The sequence below is a fragment of the Pleurodeles waltl genome, chromosome 3_1, assembly GCF_031143425.1.
Source record: "Pleurodeles waltl isolate 20211129_DDA chromosome 3_1, aPleWal1.hap1.20221129, whole genome shotgun sequence".
NCBI classification, from domain to species: Eukaryota; Metazoa; Chordata; class Amphibia; order Caudata; family Salamandridae; genus Pleurodeles; species Pleurodeles waltl.
Window position 1 is genome coordinate 1,529,280,678 of NC_090440.1, and position 22,894 is coordinate 1,529,303,571.

The 22,894-nt window shown below is 42.4% G+C and overlaps 1 protein-coding gene across 7 annotated transcripts in view; it reads left to right on the forward strand.

Annotated features, from left to right (window-relative positions):
• Positions 1-22,894, forward strand: part of EYA3 (EYA transcriptional coactivator and phosphatase 3) — a 900,226-nt gene that overhangs the window by 772,470 nt on the left and 104,862 nt on the right. For all 7 annotated transcript variants that reach the window (XM_069225116.1, XM_069225117.1, XM_069225118.1 and 4 more), the window contains one exon: positions 10,528-10,642. In XM_069225116.1, coding sequence (XP_069081217.1) covers positions 10,528-10,642 — 115 coding nt within the window. The remainder of the gene's footprint in view (positions 1-10,527; positions 10,643-22,894) is intronic.

Below are 22,894 nucleotides of genomic sequence, written 5' to 3' on the forward strand. Positions count from 1 at the left end.
TAGGAAACAAGTTGAGTCAAAACAAACTCAAACTCATACTAATAGCGCCAACATGGGCAAGACAACCTTGGTACACAACACTACTAGACCTCTCAGTAGTGCCTCATGTCAAACTACCAAACATACCAGATCTGTTAACGCAACACAAACAACAGATTAGACACCCAAATCCAGCATCGCTGAATCTAGCAATCTGGCTCCTGAAGTCCTAGAGTTCGGACACTTAGACCTTACACATGAATGTATGGAGGTCATAAAACAAGCTAGGAAACCTACCACTAGACATTGCTATGCAAATAAGTGGAAAAGATTTGTTTATTACTGCCATAATAATCAAATTCAACCCTTACACGCATCTGCCAAAGACATCGTAGGATACTTACTACATTTGCAAAAGTCAAAGCTAGCTTTTTCTTCCATTAAGATACATCTTACAGCAATTTCAGCTTACCTGCAAATTACGCACTCAACTTCTCTATTTAGGATACCAGTCATAAAAGCATTTATGGAAGGTCTAAAGAGAATTATACCACCAAGAACACCACCAGTTCCTTCATGGAACCTCAACATTGTCTTAACACGACTCATGGGTCCACCTTTTGAGCCCATGCACTCTTGTGAAATGCAATACTTAACATGGAAAGTTGCATTTTTAATTGCCATCACATCTTTAAGAAGAGTAAGTGAGATTCAAGCATTTACCATACAAGAACCATTTATTCAAATACACAAGCATAAAGTAGTTCTACGGACAAATCCTAAATTTTTACCAAAAGTCATATCACCGTTCCACTTAAATCAAACAGTAGAATTACCAGTGTTCTTCCCACAGCCAGACTCTGTAGCTGAAAGAGCACTACATACATTAGACATCAAAAGAGCGTTAATGTACTACATTGACAGAACAAAACTAATTCGAAAAACAAAACCATTATTTATTGCTTTCCAAAAACCTCATACAGGAAATCCAATTTCTAAACAAGGCATTGCTAGATGGATAGTTAAGTGCATTCAAACCTGTTATCTTAAAGCAAAAAGAGAACTGCCTATTACACCAAAGGCACACTCAACTAGAAAGAAAGGTGCTACCATGGCCTTTCTTGGAAATATTCCAATGACCGAAATATGTAAGGCAGCTACATGGTCTACGCCTCATACATTTACCAAACACTACTGTGTAGATGTGCTAACGGCACAACAAGCCACAGTAGGCCAAGCAGTACTACGAACATTGTTTCAAACAACTTCAACTCCTACAGGCTGAACCACCACTTTTGGGGAGATAACTGCTTACTAGTCTATGCACAGCATGTGTATCTGCAGCTACACATGCCATTGAACGGAAAATGTCACTTACCCAGTGTACATCTGTTCGTGGCATTAGTCGCTGCAGATTCACATGCGCCCACCCGCCTGCCCGAGAGCCTGTAGCCGTTTAGAAGTTGATCTTGAACATCTGTATATTTGTAAATATATTACTTTAAACTACATTATGTACATACGTATTCACTCCATTGCATGGGCACTATTACTAGCATATACAACTCCTACCTCACCCTCTGCGGGGAAAACAATCTAAGATGGAGTCGACGCCCATGCGCAATGGAGCCAAAATGGGAGGAGTCCCTCGATCTCGTGACTCTAAAAGACTTCTTCGAAGAAAAATAACTTGTAACACTCCGAGCCCAACACCAGATGGCGGGATATGCACAGCATGTGAATCTGCAGCGACTAATGCCACGAACAGATGTACACTGGGTAAGTGACATTTTCCATATATATATATATATATATATATATATATATATATACACACACACACACACACATGAATACACACACATATGCACATACAATACATAATTAGAATCATGGGTAAAAAATACTTAGTCAGAAAGGTTTAAAGAGTGTGTGTGTATTTTATTATGACAGTAGCAATACATATTTTCCAAAGAAACTATAAATAGATATATACAAATAATCTGAAAAAATATTGATCCACATAGACATATGCAGTTCATAGTTGTTTGAAAAAAGTGGTTATGAAGGAAAGAGCCAACTCTTGAGTAGTTTTCTGAAGACAAAGTTATCTGTGGCTCTTATAGTTGGGGGTAATGAATTCCATAGTTTGGCTGCTTGGACGGAGAAGGATGTACCACCTATAGTCTTTTTCTTGTATGGTGGTGTTCTAAGGCGAGGCTCCATGTTTTCCATATGGTTTCTGGACTACTTTTTCTCTTTGTTTTGTAGGTAGCGCGATCTCGCTAGGTAGTAGTCGCATGCTTTGCATGTCATCGATCCTGTTACATGGATAATTGCACTTTTGCCGGTAACATGGATAATTGCATTTTCGCCAATACGTTTCACTGCGAGCTAACTTCTGTTTCATTTTGTGTTTGCTTCATGGAGTGGGCTCACTTATGTGAAACTGTTTATATTTTTATTTTCAGTTAATGTGGCAAGAAAAGTCCGGTTAGGAGTTTACAACTCTAATAGCTCTAACTCGAGCAAACACGAGGACCATTGCATTGCAAATGCTTGTTCTTGTAACTGCTGTGTTCTACCTGAGTTGGAAAGGGAGGACATTTTTCGTATATCGTCTGTGTGCAAAGCTAATAAATATGTTTTTAAGGCCATTTCACAGACCCCTCAAGCCTTAGTTTGAGGCTTGAATTCAGTAGCTAAATAAAACTACCATTCTTATGTATTTAAAACAATTTATGGAATTATGTGACTATCCTTTTGCAAACGCCTGCCCAAGCCATGATTAATTGGAATTGAGATTCTGTTATAGAGGATTGTGATATGGCTACCATATATCTATATAGAATGTTAACATTTTAGTTCTGAACTTTTTATTAAATAATTTTTTTAACAATTTTCAGAGTATTGTGTTTATGGTGAATTGGAGGTTTATTTCTTTGTATGCAGTTTTTATGTCCAGACAGTTTAGATTGTTTTACAGATGTTTTATAACTTTATTATTTGTATCAAGCAATAAAGGTACTTTTACTCAATTTTTCACCAGCTCCTTTAGTTTTCAGCTTGGTGAGTGAAAGTCAAAATTTCTCCTCTAGACTCTGATCTTCGTGTGTGCGACACAAGCATATCCTGAAGATACCCAATCATAATGACATGCATTTAAATTATGTCTTATTTGTAGCAAAACTGCTTCAGCGTGCTTACTAGAGGACCAGGTACTGACCTTTGGAGAAGATTGTGGGGATAAGAGAGGGCACTGAGAGAGAGAATTAGAGCATTGTTTCTTGAGGCATTTTTATATTATGTTTTCAAGTTAAAACAAATCCCTTTTAAGGCTTTTTTTTTTGTATATTTTAAGGGTTTTAGGTGCCTTCATAAATTCAGATGTAAGATATTCTTTTTATTGCAGCAGTAGGAGTGGTCAGTGGCTCACAATTTGCCCAGTGGTAGCATGGTATAGGTTTTGGGGTGAAGGGTTCTGGATTTTATGTGGTGGCAGTGTCTCCATACAGAAGATTTTATTGTTGTTCTGTTTGAAATATGCTGTCAGTTTAGCTCTTTAAATAAGGAAGTGATGTGCACGACTTGCTTACAAAGACATTTCTGATTCGTGATAATTATAAAGAAAAGAGCCTGTTTAATGTTGTGATCATTGTAAAGAAATGTGGCAATTGAGGGTTCTCTTCCTCCTCGAAGAATTGTGCCAGTTCAAGGCCCTGGTACCCAGCCACAAAGAAAAGTGACAAATCGAGGTCCCAGCACTGCTCATCCAAGAAGTGTTTTAAATAGTGCCAAATACATCTTGCACCGCCCCACTGTTTAGCTAATAGTAAAACCACAATGTTCACTGAAGATGAACTTTGCTGATTTGTTCTTTCAGTGCACCTCTAATGGATACAAAAGGTTACAGTTAAAGGTTTCTCTCAATAACGTCTTTCCTCAGAATGTACTTGACATTTTCAACCTTTAGTTTTTTGTTTTCGAATACCTATCACAAACTGGTCATTCTCCAAAGCATCTGGTAAACTGACTAACTCGTACTGATTGGCAGGTCTTGGAGGTGTAATGTAAAAATCAATTAATGTATGATGCTGCTGGGCTCTAAACCTTTGTGGGGTTATTGTTGAGTGCTGTTCAACCAGAACTCATATTTGTAAAATCTTCTCCGTTACTAAGCCTGTATAGCTGTCTCCCATTACTCCAATCTGCCTATAAACAATTGGAAACCTAGGATTATAATGGTTCTTGTTCTTAGTAGTTTGTAGGGATGTTCTTGCAGATAGGCAACTCACTCTGCTTGGTGGCCAACATTATCTCTGATTTGTATATATTTAAAGAACCAGTCACTCAGTAACCCATAGTTATTCATTAATTGCCGAAATATCTTGAAATATTGTGCTATAACTTTCCAACTCTTATTGTACTATCCTCTGCCTGCCTTTATGGTAGTTATTGGGAAACATTTTGGTATTTAGGAATGGCTCTGTGCCATGAATGTAGCACATGAAAGTAGACATAACTTTCAAGGGAAATCTCGGATACTTGAGAGGGGAACCCTGAGGGGTGAATAGGGGATATCAGGAAAAAGTTGAAGATGGGTCATGATCTCAGGAACCTAGGAAATGTGAGGGATTTGTAGGCTGAAATAGAAGAAAGATGGCATTGGTGAGTCAGGCGAGAAATACAAGAGCTGACAGAAGGTGGTCATGGCCGAGGAGGGTGAGGACTAGTTTACAAGAGTGGCAGCTAACCTGAGCATTGTCGACCTTGACCAAGCGTACTCCACCAGTTTATTTTTGTGATAGTAATTAGCCAAGAGACTTTCCTGCTGCCTGTTCAACCTGTAGGTCTTGGTTATAAATTCAAATTCAACACTATACCCAGATACTGCATAATTGTATGTTAGTTACTTGTATGTCTTCATGACCTACATTGCAAATGTGTTTATAACTCAGTGTTAAAAAAAAAAACTGCACATGCTTGCATCGAGTGTGATTTACATTGCGTACATTTATAAATGTGTGTTTTTATGCATATCATCTAAATCAAATGCATCTTTGAGCCAGTTTTACTGCCACTGTCTTGCACCTTTTAAATAAGAGAAAACAAATCGAGTCCCTTCCAGGAACATGTTCACTCTTCTCCTTTCCAACCCACCACATCATGGTTTCTGTAATCTATTTTTATGCAGACCCCAAACAGAATACTACTCTGGAAAGGTCTCTGCTCCTTGGAGTTAGCATCCTACAGCATCAAATTGCAAACAAATTGAGTCCTCATCAATTATACTGACTTTAGGGCCTCGAGAAGGCTTTTTACCTCATGAGGGTACTATAGCCACTGCCCCAGTTTTACCTGTGGGTTAATGCATTACTTTTATGTTTGAATATGTTTGTTTTTTGTTTTTGATGCAGGAAATCAAGTAATAACATCCAGGAACATTTAAAGAGATGATATCTAGTAATAGGTGCGAAACTCAGGTGTTTGACTCAGTTAATCATTACAGCAAGTTAAGAAGGCACATAATGCTCAAAAAGAACGAAATAGGAACAGAACAATGAAGAAACAAAGCACAAATTACTGTTGGTTGTAGAATCCAGAACATGCAAGGACCTTTGGCAAACTCAAATCTTCTGACACTGTCCATATTAGTGCTCAGTCGGTGTGTGTGCTGTCTCCAATTTGGGATGGTTATGGCAATTCCAACATCCAGCCTAGTCAGACACATTGAGATGAATGGTCCACAGATAACCTAGAACAATAAAATCGTTCATTGATATTGTAAGTCAGTCTCATGTGTGCTCCTTTAGTGGCCAGTCCTTCCACTCTTCATGTGTCGGTAGTGTCGCTGTTTTCCATTTCCTGGGGATACGTAGATTTGCAGTTAGTTGGATGGTAGAGTTTGATCAGAACCCAATATGTACTTTCTAAATTAGTGTTAAAGTGATATACCAATTGGGAGAGATGGTTGGCTCTATATGTTTTCATATGAAGCCTCCTCAATTCTCCTTCTGCAGTAGCAGTATTAAGCTTTGATATTGTGAATATCAGTGGAGTCCTGAACAAGTCATGTACGAAATTCAGGATGGGTGACTTGCATTCGAAGTGGCAGCATACTGAAAAAGTAATTATATCTAGATGTCACTAACATATTCAGTTCACCTTTTTGTCTCTTCCCCACAGCGATTGTTATAATGTTCCCCAATTTGTGAAACCAGTTGTCATCTGCTCGAGTGCATCTTGTATGTTATCAGTCACCATGGCATTAGAGTCTCGATTAACAGGGTGGCTCAATAGTTTGTGGGTTATCCTTTTTATGACCAGAAGGACAGTGTGTGTTTGTGTCACTGGCATTGCCTCACTTCAGTGTCATCCAATTTGTTCCCTGAGAAATCAGAAAATTTAGTTATGACCTCCCTCACTGTCATTATAGAAGTGGCTGCTTACTCAGTGTCATCGATATATCAACTTAGAGCATTAGTTTGAGTTCTCCCAATGGCTTATGTACCCCTTTAATAGTGGCTGATTCTCTAATGGCTATCACCAGTGGTTCTGTGGCCATTATGAAGGGTACTGATGGTCACGATCTGGGGGTCTATCCCAGAGCCACAAGAGTTGGAGTTTTGGTGCAAAAAACTCAGTTGAGTGCACCAATATGAATTTGACTGCAGTTGGACTGAGAGCCTTGTGCAACCCACTGAGCAATACTGTGTTGGTGGTCATGATTAGACCCAGGACATGTGTTCGGGGCATAGATATTCACACTCCACACAAAAACATGCTTTCTTTTCGTCGAGAGAGGGCCATTTTCTCGTTGGCATCCTGTTTGTTCTGCCATAGTAGTTGCAGCAGTGTTCACATATGCTTTTGTGAGGCTTTGTTGGGTACAAATCCTATTTAATTCCTGTGAATCAGTAGTGCAATAACCATGGTCAGCCTCATGACTAGTACTTAGGCCAAAATGTTTGTATCATAGTTTATGGGATTAGCCCTATCATTGGAACATAACTGTTAATCTCTCCTAGGGTTGTGTATTCAGGAGAAATGTTCACTGTTGACTTCCCCAAGCACGTTCTCCACAAGTTGGGCTTTCATGGAGCTAGTTACTTTAATATTGCATAGAGAACACACTTTCAACTGGAGTCTTACTTGTCAGTTTGATGGCCTCTGCAGTCTGTGTCTGAAATCTCCTGATCCAGTTTCTCACTCAGATGTTGGAGCAATCTTTAGATGGGTCGCTGGGTCATAAACGCATCTTTTTGAGAAGTATCAGTGTGTTGAATAGAGGTGTATAGTTTTGTATAAAATAAAGAATACTCTTTTTGCATGTCCATCTTTTTTTTTTTTTGGCTAGTCATTGCAGAGATGGATGTCTGTACCTCCATGTTAATTCATATGCAGGACCAATAATCTTTCTGCTTTCTCTTCATGTTCATAAGTCTGTCCTTTGAGGCAGGGCATAGCCTTCTCAGCTATGTTAGAGAAGATAGTGTATAGTTCAAATGTCTGATGTTGATGGATGTGGTCTGTACATGTCCTGCAGTGCAGATATTTCAGTCTGCATTGTGATCCTTTTGCTGGTGCCCTCTTTTCGAGCTTCTAGAGGCACTCTCATTAACATTTGTCTTAAATATGATGTCACTACTACCCAGAGGAGTTGTTTCATGTTGAGCAAGTTCTGTTTTTCTGAGGTGTTTAATCTGAATATATTGCTGCAAATATTTGTTGTTGCCTACAAGCAACTAGAAGGTGGTGTTATTTCCTTTAACCTCTTGTATCCCATCACTGGCATCTTCTGTTTGAATGTTTTCAGAGTGATGTTCGCCCTCTTCCTTATAGATATTCTGGCATATTTAAAATGGTAGTGGAAAGCCCTGAGTGGAAGGCAGCACTGATATTTCCCATTGCTGCAAAGTGACCCAGTTTTGGGTAGTCACACCCAGTTTCTCATGATTTTTTGGCACTCATCTGTTGATAATCTCTAACAATGGGACACTGCTTTCCAGTACCCTTCGTTTGTGCTCTGAGCTTTTGGTTAATAAATACTCTAATGGCATGGAAAGTTAAATACCATATATGGACTGCAGCACCTATTGTGCTATGCACTACATTTGCAGTGACAACATGGCTTCAGATCTACCCTGTGTAGTCTAACAGCAGCAGGTTGAACCCTGCTGCCCAGATCTGTCAAAAGCATCCTATTGGCAGGTAAGAAAACTACTTGATTTTAAATAATAAATAACCCCACAACGTAGGATACATAATATTTAAGAGTGGTACATGTGTGACATTAGATAGGACAAGTTCCTCTGTGACTAGGTCCAAAACAACATTGTTACTGGTAAGGCCCTAACTGATGCATAGGAAAAGTCAAGTTATAGATTGTATGCTTAAACCTGTTGTGTAGGAAACGTTATGTTATAGATTGTATACTTAGTTCTATAACTTTAGACCTGTACCTCCTGCAGACTCTATTCAAAGGCTTATTATATATTTACTAAAAATCCAATCTAATGATGAAGTTGGATTTGTATTAAATGCATTGGAATGTAACTTTTAGAAAGTTACCTTTAAACTGCACAAATCTGTTGGAGGATAATTTGCATTAGCTCTCCAGCCTACACTTGACCTGAATTAGGTGTAAACACTTGTCCCAGAGCAGATAATGTGGTCTGGGAGTGGGAAAGGGGTTATCTTCCTCTGGCTGGAGGACAAGTTGGGGTGGGCCCTGGAACGTACTTAATTTTAATGGGTCCTACCCTGGCACTAGCAATTGCTAGATGATACTTGGAAAGCCCCAGCATTGTTTATCCCCATTGTGAGGTTGGCACCAAACCCACTGGGGTGACAGCTCCCCTACTAGTTTTGAGTGACCACAGAGGAGGGGACTGCATTATCCTAGCTACACTTCAGGATGGGCACACAGGCTCTGCACAGAGAGAAGGGTTTTCCTGTCTTGGATTTTTGAGAGTGAAGGGCACATTGGGATTGTTTGCAGTAGGGCAAGCAGTAACTGCTGAAAGAATTGGCAGGGTTGCCCCATGGGACCTTTACCCCATTGGTTATGGGGTGCTCAGGAGTCATCCCACCATCTTGCTGGTGCCAAGCATAATTGTGGCACCTCAAAGCACCTTGTGAACCTCTGACAGATCAGAAGTGGACTGGACTTTTGTGTGACCCGAGAGGAGCCTGAAGGAATGGACTTGCTCCCCTAGTACCCACGGCGAAGAATGTAAACTCCAAGAGTCAGTTGGCAGTCTTCCTATGTGGCTACTACAGGGACAAGTTAGAAGAGTTTTTTCCTTTGAAGTATCTAACTTACCAGTGGCAGCTGGACCTGGACTGATTTTTGCTGTTGGCTTCTGCTTGACACCATGAGAGTCTTTAAGTGCACTCCCATGAGGTTTTGGAGACCTTACTCCTACGGTGGTTTGTGCACCAGAAAAAAGTTTGGACACTTTGACAAACATTTCCTCTAGAGCTTTAGGGGGACTTGCAGGAAAAAGTATCAGACTGACAGTTCTGCTGCGTCTTATTGAATATCAGCTTCATGCCCCCGTGAAGTCTCTCAGCACCTTCGACAAAACAACTGAGTCCCATTTTTCATTAGGACTTAGAAGATTTTCAGCAAAAAATCTCCAGAGCTCCAGAACTGTAGCAGGACCGACCTATGTCAGGTATTCAGACTTCAGTTCCAAAGCTATAATTACAGCAGCAGCCAACCCAGTGAGGGTTTTTCTTCTCAAAAAAGGACAGTCTCATTCTGCGTTGGGAGTTAGAATTTTTTTCAAACCTTTTTACTACCAGACTTTTAGCAGGAAATCGTTTCTTATATCCGACCAGGACTCTATTGTGGTTGACCCCAAATTGCTGCTAGGTCTTGGTCTACCACTTCCATATACTGGCTTGACCCTTTTTGACTCTATAATCACATAAATCTTTCAAATTTCATATCTCGTTCTCAGGTTCCTTCAATGGATTTTTATTGTTGTGGTCGTATTTGACTCATAAAATTCAGTTTTGCTGCACATTTTTTACAGGTTATGCACTGCCTTAATACTTTAAACATTGCCTTTGATTTAGGTCTGACTGCTTTGTGTCAAGTACTAGGGATTACCACAGGTTTATTTTATTTTTGTGACATCTAGTATGTGGTGTCCTTATCCTTTCAGATGGACACTTTCCCACCCTACCCGCCCTAAATAATCCACTTTCCTACACTTATGTACTTCACAACCCCCTGATCTTCATTGTTTTTAGTGAGACCTCGTACAAAATCTTACTGTCCCCTGGGGTAGGCGCTGAAGTGGTAAAGTCTAATAAAGCATAATATAATTCAGATGGCGCAAATGGTGGTTGTGCAAACTGTGCGCTAGTTAGCATCTGAAAAATATATATTGTTGATTGCTTTACCTTGGTGTTCTATAGAATATGAAAATGTTTATCTCATAGCTAGAATATAAAATATGATTGCTCCTTGCAAGTGTTTTCCTAATTATGCCAAGAATTAATGCAACTTGATGATTATGCAACTTATTTTCGCAGGGCTCCTTAGTCCTCAAAGAAGGGAAAGCTTGCAGAGATTGAGGTCCGATATAGAAACCTTGACGGATGCATGGCTAGGAACTGCCTTAAAATCATTGCTTCTAATACAGTCCAGGTAATGGTGTTTTTTGTTTTGAAACTCTAGAAGTGACTAGTTGGGTACCTAAATGAGTGCTATGTAAACACTGTCATGCTTTTGCAGTCTGAGAAAGGACGTATATAGTAACAAATACTTGTGTTCATGTGAGGACTTTTAGGTCGAGCGTAGCAGCGCACAAGCGCTGCTTTTCGGAGTGGTGGCCGTAATACAAACCTACAGTGCAACATAAGCATCAAAATGTGAACCGGTCGCTCTGGGTGTTGTCTAGCCACCTCTCCCCAACACCGCAAGGCATTCAGGGTCAGGCGGCGGCAGAGTTACACCAGAGAGCAGGGAGGGAGCGAGGGGCACTTGCCGGTCTGGTCTTGCCTTCGGTGCAGCTGCTGATCTACCCAGAATTGGATGATAATGGAGACACAAAGCCAGCAGTTCTGACACAGGAATCTCAGAGGGCCATGGAGAAAAAAAACACAGACCCTGTGCATTCCTTTTTCTGTGCTTTCTTTTCCTTTAAATTTTTTTGCTGAAGTGTGCAGAGACTGGAAGCAGAGGCAGCCCTTCAGAATGCCAAGCTCGCTCGTGTGTGCTGACAAGGAAAGAAGGAAGGGGGTTTAGGAAGAGTAGAAGAGAAAACTTGAATCCCTTCCTCCAGAAAGACGTGGTGCCTGCCACTGAAACCTCTGCAAGGCACGACCTGCCTCTGTGGACTGGCAGTCCCAGGCAAAACATTCTTCCCTCAAGTCACATGCTCTTGCTGAGCTCCAGGGAGAGGGAACGAGGGCCGGGACACATGACCACAGGCGAACAGCAGCCTGTGAGCAGGCCGAAGGAGAAATGCCTCGGTGCCCTATTGAGGGAGGTAGCAGTGCCATTGAGATACCCAAACAGGGGGCATGCAGAGACCCAGCAGGAAGGCTTCAGAAGGCATCTGGCGACGGTAAACACCTCCCATCCCCATTTCAAGCCAAAGGAAAGATCATGCAGTGAGTGATGTGAAGGTGCACATCTCAACAGCCCCTAGGGGTGATCAGTCACTGTGGAGGACAAGGACTGATGGGGAAAGAGTGTGCATGCAGAATCAAGGCCTCTGGGAGCCAGAGTAAGCCCCCCCCCTCCCCCCCCCCCCACTTGCTGGAACGAGGTAAAGAAAAGAATGTGGGTTGTCCAGCAGTAAATCCAGCACCTCTGCAGTGCTGCAAGAGCCGCGCACAAGAAAAGGAAAAAATAACGAACACCAGGCATCTCTGCAATTGAAATGGGTCCTTCACTTTTAAGCCTGCCATTAGTGACACCTCCATCAAACGGTTTTACAAGGTTTGCTTCACACAACTCTAATAGCGCCTTCCACCGTGGCCACGAGCAAGTGCCTAGCATGATGCCGAGGAGTAACAGTGCTACCATGATGGCTGAGCAACTGAGGTACTACGGTGTTCACGAATAATGATGCCTCCCACAGTGCCCACGAGTATCTGCAGCTCTCAACGTGTTCCAGAGTAACAGAGGCTCACAAGAGTGCCTAGAGCAACAGCACCTCCCAAGGGCGCACTTGAGAACAACATATCCTGGGGATGCCACCCAGCAACAATGGTTCCAACAGTGCCCCTGGGTTAGACAGTAAATCCTACAGTACCCTCGAGTAACTGCAGCTGGCCACGTCAACAAAGGAGAGTTCCTCCCTTGTTGGTAAGGATTGAGCAATTTTGTCTTGTAAGTGCAAGTGGGCCTCCGCGCTCCCTCCAACCACTGGGGACTGCAGGCAGGCGCACTCGACTCCACGAAAAGCAAACAAACATGACCAAGATAGCCTGATTTGTGGCCTTGTTTACAGCTGAACTCATGTGGGCCATTCTCAAAATATCAAGAGATGGTGTAGGAGTTTATAGTCCCATTTAAGAACTGCAGTAGAACTATAACCTTGTAAGTTGGAGAACACCAATTTAATACTGAAGTCAGACTCTTCACTGCAGTGCTCAGGAGACAGCGGGGAAGAGGAGACAGATGCCATCAATATGAGAGATGAGTAAATTCACTCCTGCTTTTGAATTTCAAACCCACCTAGATTCTGGAATCTTTGACAATCCCTTTATGTAATTGTTTAAATAATTCAAGCCAAACCTTTAGTCAAAGCAGTTCAGAAATTCTGTTTTTATATTGCCGTAATCATTTATTCTTCCTTTTCTCTTTAAGGATTCCTAAATCTATTATAAGATATACACGGAAGGGAGAGTTGCCTAGTCTTATTACCATCACAAGTTAAATAAGTACATACTTTGGATATAGGCTGTCTTGTAACTTCCTCCTTTCTCGATCAAGCTCAATCTGTATTCCATCCCTAGCACAGCATAGAAACAGCTTTAGAACCAGTTACCAATGATCTCAGATTGATTTTTATTTTTTTATTTTTTATTATTAGGCAACTCTGTTGCTTTGATCTTTTTAGATCGATCAGCTGCTTTTGATACAGTGTCTCACTCCTCATTAGCAGATAAATAAAACTAGGGGTCTGCAATCTCACTCTCAGATAGCTTTGCTCCTTTTTAATCACTAGGACACAATCTGCTTTTCTTCATCATATTCTGTCAGTCTCATCCCCTCTCTAATGTAGGAATGAAAGAAAACACTATAAAGCAACATTTCTCACTAGATATATGTCTGTTTTTCATAGTATGTAAAGTATACTGCATAGTCCTAACCGTGTAGGAAGATGCATACAACAAAAGCTTTTACTACTCATGTAAGTAGTACCACAAAGGCCTTTTTCAGGCACTTTACAACACAGGACGTTATCACGAAGTGTTTTTTTTTTTTTATTCATTTTTATGTCATTTTAATAGGGAGTTTCGAGGGTTAAGGGAAAATGGTATTTAGTGGTCAGGTTCTGGTAGTGATAAAGGGTGGTGAGGTGTTTGTGTTTCGGTAATGGTATAAGGTGATAAGGGGATTTTAGGGTTTAGGGGTAGGTAGTGGTAAAGGGGAGGTAAGGGTTTTTTAGAGCTTAATGGGAGGTACTGGTAAAAAGAGGTAAGGTGTTTTTAGGGTTTAAGGGCAAGTAGAGGTAAAGAGGGGTAAGGCGTTTTAGCTTTCTGGTGCAGGTAGAGATAAAGGGAGAGGCATGAGGGATTTTAAAAAAAGAAAAAAAACGGAGACATTGGGCGGTTATCTCCTCAACAGACAAAGGAAAAATATATTTTAAAAAGAAAGTTGGGAGAGTAACTCCCCACAAAATATATGAAAATATGTAATATTTACATTTCATCGTTGGGTGTATCTATCTACATATAAAGTGTGTGTGTGTAAATATATAAATATATCTGCAGATACACATGCTGTGCACATCCCGCCATCTGTTGTTGGGCTCGGAGTGTTACAAGTTGTTTTTCTTCGAAGAAGTGTTTTCGAGTCATAAAACCGAGGGACTCCTCCCATTTCGACTCCATTGCGCATGGGCGTCGACTCCATCTTAGATTGTTTTTTTTCCGCCATCGGGTTCGGACGTGTTTCTTTTCGCTCTGTGTTTCGGGTCGGAAAGTTAGTTAGAATCTCGGAAAAAATTTCGGTATTGTTTGTGTTCGGTATCGGGTTAGTTACAACAGATCGACACCGAATTTTGAAGAGCTCCGGTGGCCCTTCGGGGTTTTTTCGATCCCCCGTCGGGGCCTGGTCGGCCCGGCCACGTGTGACTTCAAGGCTGATGGAACGGACCCCATTCCGCTTCTGTCCAAAATGCCATAACAAGTATCCGTATACAGATCAGCATCTGGTCTGTAACTTGTGCTTGTCCCCAGAGCACAAGGAAGATACTTGTGAGGCCTGTCGAGCGTTTCGGTCCAGAAAGACGTTAAGAGACCGAAGAGCCAGAAGACTGCAGATGGCGTCGACGCCGACAGGACAAGAGCGTTTCGAGGAGGAAGAGGAAGCTTTCTCTATCCACGAGTCGGACTCGGAAGAGCTCGAGGCCGAAGAAATGCCGAAAACCGTGAGTAAGACGTCGAAACATAAGACTCACGAGAAGTCAACAAAAGCCCAGGGGACGCCACCGCCAACAGGCCATGGCTTAACCCAAAAAATAGGTGACCGAGCTAAGGCACCGAAAAAGGGCACGCTGGTGTCGAAGTCATCCGACTCCGGTCGAGATACCGCCACACAGCAATCTCGGACCCGAGACATCGGCTCAGAGAAATTTCGCCACCGTGACAGCGGCACCGAACAAATTCGGCACCGAGACACCACCATGCTGAAAATCACAAAGGTTTCTTCGGAGCCTAAAAAGACATCCGAAAAAGTTTCAGTTCCGAAACATCCAGCCTCGGAGCCAAAAACAGGTTCCTATACAGAGGAACAAGGATTGTCCTCCCAAATGCAAAAGCATAGATTCGGAGAGGAACTTCAAACAGTAGAGCCAGACTATACTCAAAGGAGGCTCCACATTCATCAAGACACAGGGAAGATAACCACTCTTCCCCCAATTAAAATAAAAAGAAAACTTGCCTTTCAAGAAAAGGACAAGGAGCCACAGGCAAAGGTGGCAAAGAAAACAACTCCACCACCGTCTCCACCACCATCAGTGCACACATCACCAGTAGCAACTCCTCCACTGATGCACTCCCCGACTCATACTGCCATGAGTCAAGATGATCCCGATGCATGGGACCTTTACGATGCTCCAGTATCGGACAACACCCCAGACTCGTACCCTGCCAGGCCGTCCCCTCCTGAGGACAGTACATCTTACACACAGGTGATCGCAAGGGCAGCTGCTTTCCATAACGTCACCTTGCATTCCGAACCAATTGAGGATGACTTTTTGTTTAACACGCTATCCTCCACTCATAGCCAATACCAAAGACTACCTATGCTCCCAGGAATGCTAAAACATTCAAAACAAATCTTTCAGGATCCTGTTAAAGGCCGAGCCATAACTCCAAGGGTGGAGAAAAAGTACAAGCCACCGCCAACAGATCCTGTTTATATTACAACGCAGTTAACACCAGACTCAGTAGTTGTCGGGGCAGCTCGTAAGAGAGCAAACTCTCATACCTCGGGGGACGCACCACCTCCAGACAAAGAGAGTCGCAAATTTGATGCTGCGGGCAAAAGGGTTGCAGCACAAGCAGCAAACCAATGGCTCATTGCCAATTCACAAGCACTTTTGGCAAGATATGATAGAGCTCACTGGGATGAGATGCAACATTTGATAGAACACTTACCCGAGGAGTTCCAAAAAAGAGCCCAACAAGTGGTGGAAGAAGGACAAAGTATCTCTAATAATCAGATACGGTCTTCAATGGATGCAGCAGATACGGCTGCAAGGACAGTAAATACTGCAATAACAATAAGAAGGCACGCATGGCTACGCACGTCAGGTTTCAAGCCGGAAATTCAACAAGCCGTGCTAAATATGCCATTTAATGAACAGCAGTTGTTTGGGCCAGAAGTCGACACTGCTATTGATAAACTCAAGAAAGACACTGATACAGCAAAAGCCATGGGTGCACTCTACTCCCCGCAGAGCAGAGGCACATTTCGCAAAACACCTTTTAGGGGAGGGTTTCGAGGACAACCTACAGAAACCACAACATCACAAACAAGGCCCACTTACCAAAGCCAATATCAGCGGGGAAGTTTTCGGGGGCAATATAGAGGGGGACAATTAAAAAAAAAATAGAGGAAAATTCCAAAGCCCCAAAAGTCCTCAAAATAAGCAGTGACTTAAAAGTCACACATCCCCATCACATAACACCTGTGGGGGGAAGACTAAGCCAATTTTACAAACATTGGGAGGAGATAACAACAGATACTTGGGTACTAGCAATTATCCAGCATGGTTATTGCATAGAATTCCTCGAATTCCCTCCAACAGTCCCACCGAAAACACACAGTATGTCAAAACAACATATAAATCTGCTAGGATTAGAAGTTCAAGCATTGCTCCAAAAAGAGGCAATAGAATTAGTACCAAAACAAGAACTAAACACAGGAGTTTACTCACTGTACTTTCTGATACCCAAAAAAGACAAAACTCTAAGACCTATACTAGATCTCAGAATATTAAATACATACATCAAATCAGACCACTTTCACATGGTTACATTACAAGAAGTAATCCCACTGCTCAAACAACAAGACTACATGACAACACTGGATCTAAAGGATGCATATTTCCATATACCAATACATCCTTCACACAGAAAATACCTAAGGTTTGTATTCCAAGGGATACATTACCAATTCAAAGTGTTGCCATTCGGAATAACCACTGCGCCAAGAGTTTTTACAAAATGTCTAGTAGTAGTAGCTGCACATATCAGAAGGCAGCAAATACATGTGTTCCCGTACCTAGACGATTGGTTAATCAAAACCAACACGCAAATACAGTGTTCACAACACACAAATTATGTCATAGAAACTCTACACAAACTAGGTTTCTCGATCAATTACTCAAAGTCACACCTTCTGCCGTGTCAAACACAGCAATACCTAGGAGCAACAATTAACACAGTAAAAGGAATTGCCACTCCAAGTCCACAAAGAGTCCAAACATTCCACAATGTAATACAAGCCATGTATCCAAACCAAAAGATACAGGTCAAATTAGTAATGAAACTCCTAGGCATGATGTCCTCATGCATAGCCATTGTCCCAAACGCAAGGTTGCACATGCGGCCCTTACAACAGTGCCAAGCATCACAGTGGTCACAGGCACAGGGTCAACTTCTAGATCTGGTGTTGATAGACCGCCAAACATACATCTCGCTTCAATGGTGGAACAGTATAAATTTAAACCAAGGGCGGCCTTTTCCAGACCCTGTGCCACAATACGTGATAACGACAGATGCATCCATGACTTAGTTGGGAGCACACCTCAATCAGCACAGCATCCAAGGACAATGGGACATTCAGCAAAGACAGTTTCATATAAACCACTTAGAACTGTTAGCAGTGTTTCTAGCGCTGAAAGCATTTCAACCCATAATAACCCACAAATACACTCTTGTCAAAACAGACAACATGATAACAATGTATTACCTAAACAAACAGGGAGGAACACACTCGACAGTTGTGTCTCCTAACACCACAAATATGGCATTGGGCGATTCACAACCACATTCGCCTAATAGCACAATTTATTCCAGGGATTCAGAATCAGTTAGCGGACAATCTCTCTCGGGATCACCAACAGATCCACGAATGGGAAATTCACCCCCAAATACTGAACACTTACTTCAGAATGTGGGGAATGCCACAAATAGATCTATTTGCAACAAAAGAAAACTCAAAATGCCAAAACTTCGCATCCAGGTACCCACAACATCAGTCTCAGGGCAATGCACTATGGATGAACTGGTCCGGGATATTTGCATACGCTTTCCCCCTCTCCCACTTCTTCCATATCTAGTAAACAAGTTGAGTCAAAACAAACTCAAACTCATACTAATAGCACCAACATGGGCAAGGTAACCTTGGTACACAACACTACTAGACCTTTCAGTAGTACCTCATGTCAAACTACCAAACAGACCAGATCTGTTAACACAACACAAACAACAGATCAGACATCCAAATCCAGCATCGCTGAATCTAGCAATTTGGCTCCTGAAATCCTAGAATTCGGGCACTTAGACCTCACACAGGAATGTATGGAGGTCATAAAACAAGCTAGAAAACCAACCACTAGACATTGCTATGCAAATAAGTGGAAAAGATTTGTTTATTACGGCCATAATAATCAAATTCAACCTTTACACGCATCTGCAAAAGAGATAGTAGGATACTTACTACATTTGCAAAAATCTAAACTAGCTTTCTCTTCCATTAAAATACATCTTACGGCAATTTCAGCTTACCTGCAAATTACGCACTCAACTTCATTATTTACGATACCAGTCATAAAAGCGTTTATGGAAGGCCTAAAGAGAATTATACCACCAAGAACACCACCAGTTCCTTCATGGAACCTCAACATTGTCCTAAAATGACTCATGGGGCCACCTTTTGAGCCCATGCACTCTTGTGAAATGCAATACTTAACGTGGAAAGTTGCATTTTTAATTGCCATCACATCTCTAAGAAGAGTGAGTGAAATTCAAGCATTTACCATTCAAGAACCATTTATTCAAATACACAAAAATAAAGTTGTTCTACGGACCAATCCTAAATTTTTACCAAAAGTAATCTCACCGTTCCACTTGAATCCAACGGTAGAATTACCAGTGTTCTTCCCACAGCCAGATTCTGTAGCTGAAAGAGCACTACATACATTAGACGTCAAAAGAGCACTAATGTAATACATTGATAGAACAAAACTAATTTGAAAGACAAAACAACTATTTATCGCCTTTCAAAAACCTCATACAGGAAATCCAATTTCAAAACAAGGCATTGCTAGATGGATAGTTAAGTGCATTCAAACCTGCTATCTTAAAGCTAAAAGAGAACTGCCTATTACACCAAAGGCACACTCAACCAGAAAGAAAGGTGCTAACATGGCCTTTCTAGGAAATAATCCAATGAACGAAATATGTAAGGCAGCAACATGGTCTACGCCTCATACATTTACCAAGCACTACTGTGTAGATGTGTTAACTGCACAACAGGCAACAGTAGTTCAAGCTGTATAAGAACATTATTTCAAACTACTTCAACTCCTACAGGCTGAACCACCGCTTTTGGGGAGATAACTGCTTACTAGTCTATGCACAGCATGTGTATCTGCAGCTACACATGCCATTGAACGGAAAATGTCACTTACCCAGTGTACATCTGTTCGTGGCATTAGTCGCTGCAGATTCACATGCACCCACCCGCCTCCCCGGGAGCCTGTAGCCGTTTAGAAGTAGATCTTAAACATTTGTACATTTGTAAATATATTACTTTAAACTTCATTATGTACATACGCATTCACGCCACTGCATGGGCACTATTACTAGCATACACAACTCCTACCTCACCCTCTGCGGGGAAAACAATCTAAGATGGAGTCGACGCCCATGCGCAATGGAGTCGAAATGGGAGGAGTCCCCCGGTCTCGTGACTCAAACACTTCTTCGAAGAAAAACAACTTGTAACACTCCGAGCCCAACACCAGATGGCGGGATGTGCACAGCATGTGAATCTGCAGCGACTAATGTCACGAACAGATGTACACTGGCTAAGTGACATTTTCCATATATATATATATATATATATATATATATATATATATATATATATATATAATGTTTGCCATGTGCAGCTGCTGGGCTTGGGGTGTTACAAGTTGTTTTTCTTCGAAGAAGTGTTTTCGAGTCACGGGATCGAGTGACTCCTCCTCTTCGGCTCCATTGCGCATGGGCATCAACTCCATGTTAGATTGTTTTCTTTCCGCCATCGGGTTCGGACGTGTTTCCTTTCGCTCCGACAGTTCGATTCGGAAAAGCTTGAAAACTCTTTATTGCTCATCGGTATTGTTTCAATCGCATTACGCCTTCGATCGACACTTCCGTAAGTCTTTACTCGTCCTTCGGGGCTTGCGCGCCCAACTCGGGCCTAGTCAGGCCGACCGCGTGGAAGCCTCATGGTTCAGACTCTATTCCAATCCTGTCCTCGGTGCCATGCCAAATTCCCTTATATGGACCAACACCTCGTATGTAATCTCTGCCTTTCCCCCGACCATCGGGAAGAAAATTGCGAGGCCTGCACAGATCCTTCTCGTCGAAAAAGACACTCCGGGATAGGAGAGCACGGAGGCCCGAGATGGCATCAAAAAGCACCAAGCATCTCGACATCGAAGAGGAAGAAATCCTGCAGACCGCAGTTTCCGTTCGATGATCCGACTCCGACCAGGATTCTGAGGAGGACAGACCAGTCACGGCAGCACAGCACGTGAGTACGCCTGCCCCTGTGTCATCTAAGCCCAAACATAAGGCCTTGGACGGCACTGCCGGAAGGCCATGGCTTGACCTGCAAGAAAACGCTCGGTGACCAACCCACCAGCTCGGCACCGAAGAAGGCCACATCTCCGAAGCCATCGGACTAGAGCCGAAGCTCTGTCTCCGAACCGAGCAAACACCGCTCTTCCGAGTCGAAATCTCGAAAATAATTTTCGGAGCCGAGACCATCTTCAACCCCATCTTTTTCGATACTGAAAAAGCCAGCTTCAGAGCCGAAAAGACCTAGTTATACAGAGCAGCATGGACTTTCAAAAGCACTTAGAGAAAGCCAAAAAACTTCTGAGGAGGACTCACAAATGCAACCAATTGTGGAAGCAATGGATGAAAGGCAAGCCAGGATTCATATCCATAAAGAAACTGGCTGAATTTTAACAGCACCTCCTCCAAAACCAAAGGGGAAATTAGCCTTTCAGGAGGAATTGGACACTACACAGGCTCCAGCTAAAGTGCCAAAAACAAAGGAGAGACCTCCACCTCCTCAATTTTCTCCTCCTCAATTTTCTCCTCCTCACTCTCCACATCTACATATCTTCCTCCTATCAGTCCTACACCCATGCAGTCACCATTGCACTCATTTGATTTGCAGCAGGACTATGTGGATCCATGGGATCTTTATGATCCAGACCCCATTCCAGACAATAACCCAGATTGCAATCCCTCTAAGCCTTCACCACCAGAAGATAGTACAGGCTATACTCAAGCAATAGCTATGCGGCAACATATCATAATGTCACCATACATACTGAGCCATTAGAGGATGATTTCTTATTTAATACACTCTCCTCCACGCATGCAACGTATCAGTCGCTTCCTGTGCTCCCCGGCATGCTAAAACATGCTGATCAGATATTTAGAGAGCCAGTATAGGCAAGAATAATTACTCTTAGAGTGGAGAAGAAATATAAGCCACCTCCTGCCGATCCGGTCTATATTACCCACAACTACCTCCAGACTCCGTAGTGGTAAGCGCTGCCAGGAAGAGAGCGAACTCAGTCATCAGGTGATGCACCCCCACCAGACAAAGAAAGTAGGAAGTTTGATGCTGCGGGGAAAAGGGTGGCATCTCAGGCAGCCAACCAATGGAGAATAGCCAACTCACAGCCGTTGTTGGCTAGATGTGACCGGGCCCACTGGGACGAGATGAAAGATATAATCCAGCATCTCCCCAAAGAACAGCAAAAAAGGACACAACAGATAGTGGAGGCAGGGCAAGCCATCACTAATTAAATTATGTCTGCCCTAGACTCTTCATATACAGCAGCCAGAACCATCAACACTGGTGTAACCATAAGGAGACATGCATGGCTTAGGTCTTCAGGATTCAAACTTGAAATCCAACAGGCAGTGTTGAATTTGCCATTCAACCAAAAACAGCTTTTCGGCCCAGAGGTCGACACTGCTATAGAAAAAATGCAGAAGGATTCAGACATCGCAAAAGCCATGGGTGCACTATACACCACACAATATAGGGGATCCTTTCGTAAACCCCAGTTTAGAGGTGAATTTAGAGCCCAAACTGCAGAGGCATCCACATCACAGCCAAAGCCGGCCTACCAACCTCAATATCAACAAGGTGATTCCAAAGCACTTATAGAGGCCAGCACCCCAGAGGCAGGGGAAAATATCAAACACCAAAACAAGCATCACAACAAAGTAAACAGTGACTTGTGCCATTCATTTCCAATCCACACCTCCCCTGTGGGGGGTAAGACTGCAAAAGTTCCACAACAATTGGCTAAGCATTACCACAGACAACTGGGTGTTACCAATTATCCGCAATGGCTATTGCCTAGGATTGACACAAACTCCACCAAACATTCCACCAAAACCACACAGGCTATCCAGACCATATCACTCTGTTGCAGGAACAAGTCCAATCTCTATTACTCAAACAAGCAATAGAAGCCGTGCCACAAAATCAAGGTGGGACTGGAGTTTACTCACTGTATTTTCTCATTCCCAAAAAGGATGGCACCTTATTAGATCTCAGAACCCTCAATCTTTACATCCTGTCAGAACACTTTCATATGGTAACCCTACAGGATGTTATCCCACTACTTCATCAATACTATTTCATGGCAACATTAGACCTCAAAGATGCGTATTTTCACATTCCCATCCATCCTGCGCACAGAAAATCTCAGGTTGGTCATTCAAGGAAAGCGCTATCAGTTCAAACTGTTACCCTTTGGAATAACGACAGCTCCAAGGGTATTCACAAAGTGCCTAGCGGTAGTCACTGCCTACCTAAGAAGACAACACATACATGTCTTTCCATATTTAGGTGATTGGCTAATAAAATCAAACAGTCATACGCAGTGTCAAAACCATGCACATT